The sequence below is a fragment of the Limulus polyphemus genome, unplaced genomic scaffold, assembly GCF_000517525.1.
Source record: "Limulus polyphemus unplaced genomic scaffold, Limulus_polyphemus-2.1.2 Scaffold8996, whole genome shotgun sequence".
In the NCBI taxonomy this organism is placed as follows: Eukaryota; Metazoa; Arthropoda; class Merostomata; order Xiphosura; family Limulidae; genus Limulus; species Limulus polyphemus.
Window position 1 is genome coordinate 4,461 of NW_013674606.1, and position 5,579 is coordinate 10,039.

Genomic DNA, 5,579 nt, shown 5'->3' on the forward strand with positions numbered 1-5,579 from the left:
GGAAGAATAATTCCAATAGGTATGAGTTTAATTATGGGTAGTTGGAACTATGAAAGCTAAAACATAATAAGCTAATATAAGTGGAGAGTGAGGCATGTTAATCCCTCAAATTCAAATGTTCCCCAAAATGACTAGCAAGAACCCCAATATTCAGGTAAGGAGAAAAAACTAAAGAATGACCAAAGATTAATCCCCTAGGAATGCATGGGTAGAATCTTAAAGGAAAACAGGAGACAAAGACATACCTGAGGCTTGGGTAAGATCCCTGAAACAAAATGTGACAGATAAACATATTAAGGAGGGGGGGGGGAGAAGCTGTCCAAAATCACAGCCACCCATACAGATACACCAAGGCACTGGTATGAGAGAACACTCATCAAGTTACTCAGAATGTTGCCTGAAATTATACAGTTTTCTACAGATCACAGGTGTCACTTCAGTGGCTGATAACTGTGATTGGTAAATCTGCTGTAGCAGTGACAGCAGAACAAAAATATAAAAGGGAGAATAGACTAAGAAAATAAAAAATGATTCTCCACAAAAAATGGAAAATAACAATAACTTAATTAGAAAAATACACGAAAGTAAAAACGTGTGGATATAATAACTGAATCGCAAGCGAAAACAAACACATATGCTCAGTACGACTGCTAACCGTAAAGTGATTAACATGATTAGAGAGGGAGCTAATTACGATAGGGGGTAGTGTCACACTCCCATTGGTGGAGGATTGCTGCATGATCATTTACATGTTAAGATGCAAAAAAAAATGGGAGTTGCAAGGCTAGTAGTGATCAAAACATTTGTGCTGATAGAGGGCAGTACTAGTGAAGAAAGCTTTTTTGTGAGTGAAGGTAAGATATAATATCATAAAATTAGTTTTTGTGCATTGTAATTAAGGTAAGTTTTATTTATTTTTTAATGTTAGGTCCATTAATAGTATTGGTTAAAATATTTAACAGGTAATTATTTACTTTTATTGCTTTTCATTTATATTATATTACTATATATATTATTAAGATTAGGATAAAACTATCACTAAAAGCTACACTATGCAACCGATAAGTAACTGTACTCTAATCATTATTAGTTCCAATTTAGTGTTCCAAGTTAGATGAGTATATTAAATTATCTATATAAATTATTGAGTTAATTGTAACCTATATATGTAGCTTCTTTTGTATCAAACTATTTGCTGTTTTCACCCTCCTAAGCTCTACCAGTAGCAAAATTATTCTAAATGCACTTTAAACTTAGCTTTCACTTGAAATGAATAAGTACTACTGACCTTCAGGATCAGACCGGTAGGCTATACGTAGTGCAGAAGGATGAGTGTGAATACCATCAGATATAATTCCAAAGTATACAGTTCTTCCCGGTGGCAAAGTATCTGTTGTAAGTAAACCAACCAGTCCTGGGTCCCGATGATGAAACTGAGAATTATTATAAATAAAAGCTAGTTATACTTCACTCTGTCTCATAAAATATTTTGTCCTACACTGTTATTTTATAAATTTCCAAAAAAGGTATAAAAAGAAAGAATGCCTATAATAGTTCAACCTAACAACAACAGAAATTTAAACTCTGCAGTAGTTAACCTAAAAAGGATTTGACAAACTAATCAGAAGGCAGTTGCAGCATTAATATTTTTTAGCTTTACATAAAGCAAAAACAAAGAGAAAACTCATTACTCTTTTGGGATGCAACCAGAAAAAGGACATTCCAGCAACAAATTGTGCATAAAATAAAGCAGCTTTAATACTTGAACAGAATAATAAGGAAATACAGTATTCCAAAAGCTGAATGAACTACTCATAAACATTGCTGCTGTTGTCACTGCACATATACAAAATCACCAATAAAAAAAACTCAACTTCAACAAGGATTAGTTGAAACACTTTTCTGGTAAAACAACAATTGTGCTTGATTTTAACAGCAAGTAAGAACAAAAAATACTAGCTACTTTAGGCTTACTGGTAACATTGCATTAAACAGATGCGTGATGAAATTAGCTCCAGCATGCATGGCTCTTTCTCCATCAGCAAGGTTCCCTGAAGAATGACCTGGATATAAGGAAATAAAATTATATAAACTCTTCCTTATTTACTTACACACACAAAGTCTACAAATCAGGAGTAATATTCACAAAGTAAACAACAACAATACATTAATCTATAAGTTGAATCTAACAAGAAACTAACCATTAAACAGACAGCTTCTAAACTAAGTTTGTCATTTGTTAATGTAACAGAATTAAATAAAAGAGAATCAACTGAAACTCAGAAATTTGAACAATATATATTTAATGGTGATGATGGCCCAAGCTTTTAAAAATTTTGTCTTGCACTGAATTATTCAAACTTTATATTAAATTATATTAGGATGTTTAATATTGTGTCAAATTTTGTACATATATAGAATAAAATGTTCAGGTACTCAGCAATAAGACAAACTACCTGTAATTTAGCTGTAACTAAGTTCTTTATGATGAACAGTTATAATTATTCTAAAATTTGTGCAGAAAAATTATATTTTGGTGCAAGTCAACTATTTTATCCCATCCTTAGTGAAAACACAAGTGCAAACCTATTACATAACATAATGGGTTTCATTTTATCATAAATTTATTTTGGTTAATAATTATTTTCAATTAAAATTTGAAAAAATTCAAACAAATTACTCTTTTTAGCTTATTTTGTTTGCTACTAAAACTACTTTATACAGATTTTTCAAAAATTACCACAGTGTTGTTGACATATGAAATAAGCTTTATGAAAAATATATTTACAACAGACACTTACCTCCCCTCACAAAAAGCTTTTTAAAGACTTACACTGCTCTCTATCAGTGCAAGTTTTCGCTTGCCACTAGCTTTGATACTCCCACTTACCCTTGCATATGTAAACGTGAGACATCTGAATACTAACATGCAAATGAATTATTCAGCAACCCTTCACCAATTTGCAACTATTGTAACTAGTGCCTTCTCTAATCTTGCAGCCCTTAATCACTTTGAGATTTGGCAGAGCAAACCAAACCACACTGGAAGTGGGGTGGACATGTGGGAATTGTGAGAAGAGGCAAGTTTCTGTCAAAAATACATTTTCAGTTTAGGAAAATGTTAGCTTCAGATATGACATCTGACCTTTTCTCACAAAAAGCTAGAATTCCACACTAAACAGTTGGAGGGCCAGTGAGAAGAAGATCCCCCTTGAGGAGGCTCACAAAGGAAAACCATGGGGTGTGAGAAGAAACTAAAAGCAACAAACCCATGAGAGACAGACCACCTACACATGTCTTTTGGGCAGCAGTTTAGGTGGCCAAGGTATTTTTTTCCTATTTTGTAACAAAGCAACCCATAAATGAATTAATCACACTATGGTTTATACTATAGACCTTTCTTATTTGTAGTACTAAACAAAGTAAAAAAAAATAAAATATTGAGAAATAAATCATACTGTAAGATGGTGTTGATATCAAGTATGTTGTACACAATGGTGTAAAATAAGCTTGATTGCTCAATTCCATCAAATAAATAGGATAAAAACTCGTATGTTTGGTTGATGATGACTGCAGACAAATAATCCAAGACAGCGAGTGCACATAGTTCTTTTTTTCAGTCTGTATTAAAGTGTTCAATCTTTGATCTTAAAAAACTATCACATCTCACACCTAGTAAAAGAGAAGAAGCTTGGAGGTACAATCAATGGAAGACAATAAAGTGTAACTCAAAGTTAGCCTAGGTCACTCAGTGCTGGATAAGGTACAAATATTGTTTTACAATAAATGAAAAACTACACAGAATGATGTACTACAGAACTGCAGTACTCCTTTCATTTTCAAATAAATTGTCTGTTCTAATTCAAGACTCCATCTGACTGAATGATCATGGTCCAGTCAACGGAAGTGGAAAATAGCTAACAAGATGTGATTTTTCAATTTTTTTTTTTCTCTTTTTTTTCCACATTAATACCCGATTTCTTTATTTAGTCTTCATCTTCCCAACCACGATTATCCTTCGATCCACGTGTCCTTTATTGATTTCAAAATATGAATTTGAAATTTTCTGTATCCACCGACCCTCACACACACCTAATTTAGGGGCCAGTGGCACCTACATGTATGCTTGTACCTAAATTTCAGACCACTCCCTTTCTCTAGAGAAACCACAGATTTCTTTATCCCCCTTTCGCAGGCTTTTTCAAGTTATTTTACCCTTTTGTCTAGGAAATTTAAAAATTTTACTCCCTTATAAAGGGATTGTGATGATTTCAAGACACTTTTGTTCAATTTCTTGGGAACATGGCTTAAAATATCCTTGTTTGCAACATATCTTGGACCTAGACACCCTTGCAAAATATACACCTTTTCCCTGAGAAAATTAGAAAGCATGTACATCTCTTCACACCATGGAGTGGGGGCCAGAATCCATTACATACAGCACAGCATACACCTGAAATTTCGTTAGTGTTTGTTTATGCATTTTGGGACAGCTAGAAGGTAATTACTTAACATTGTTGCAGTCTCTACTCAACATAGTATCAATTTGATAAATATGGCTCTTTTATTCTGTATCACTGTTGGCAGGTTGCCAATACCTAATTGTAATAACATTTTTAATATACAGTTAAATATACAAAGGCATATAACATTGTGTTAACAAATATCTATGTTTCACTAAAAAATGTGTTTAAAAACAACCATCAGAACTAACCTACCACTTCCTTAATGTACTATACTGTAACTGGAAAGTTGCTGAACAGTTTTCCCACTGTGTGAAGATGTTAGTTGCCAAGTAGCTTCAAGCTGTCCCAAAATGCAAAAGTGTCTGCCCTGGTGGATACACTGTACCAAGTCGGAGCCGGCTGAGTGTGAGCTTAGATAGGGTCTTAGTCCACGCATGACAATGTGCCGATGCATCCAACCCTTTGGATAATGGCCAGAAATTGACTTGATATTTGAGAATAACATTGCAAATAATTCCCATTATAACTATTTTGTTCTCGTACTTGTCTCGTGACATAATCATTATTTATCTTGTAGGAGAAATAATCACTTAAATTTAGATTTTCATGGGCACACAGACCACCCAGGAAAACCTTTTAGGTAGTCTACTGGAATTTTTGGTGGTCAATGGCGAACAAACCACTGTTAATTTTGAGTTGTGATGCACACTACCAAAGTGGTCTTATGGAAAACCCAATCTCAACAGTGGGAATTCTAGGTGCAAGGACAGATGAGATAAATACTTTCCATTACCTGACTCAATGCGGGTTTAAGAAAGTAAGTATAAACTGTGAAGCAGCACCTGCCACTGAGTGGATTCTAAGAAGCAAATCATAAAAGAGTAAAAACAGATAAAGATGTAAAAGAGACACTTACCCATCAGATGGTAAACTGAAAAATGGTACTGGAGGTAGGTGATATCCTGAGGGGAATGAAACTGCTACATGGCAGAGGTATTTGGAGACAAAGGTGTTAGACATAGTCCACATACCAGCATGGAGTATCTCATATCTCATCTAAGCATTTTTGAAAGTGGGAGGCCAGAGTGTGAGTCAAGTGGCAGATTTGAGGGG

At 34.2% G+C, this 5,579-nt stretch overlaps 1 protein-coding gene across 1 annotated transcript in view; it reads right to left on the minus strand.

Moving 5' to 3' along the window:
* Positions 1–1,288: 1,288 nt before the first annotated feature.
* Positions 1,289–5,579, minus strand: part of LOC106475688 (N-acetylglucosamine-6-phosphate deacetylase-like) — a gene marked incomplete at both ends in the record, with an annotated part of 17,156 nt that continues 12,865 nt past the window's right edge. The window contains 2 exons of the mRNA XM_013936367.2: positions 1,289–1,433; positions 1,975–2,063. Coding sequence (XP_013791821.2) covers positions 1,289–1,433; positions 1,975–2,063 — 234 coding nt within the window. The remainder of the gene's footprint in view (positions 1,434–1,974; positions 2,064–5,579) is intronic.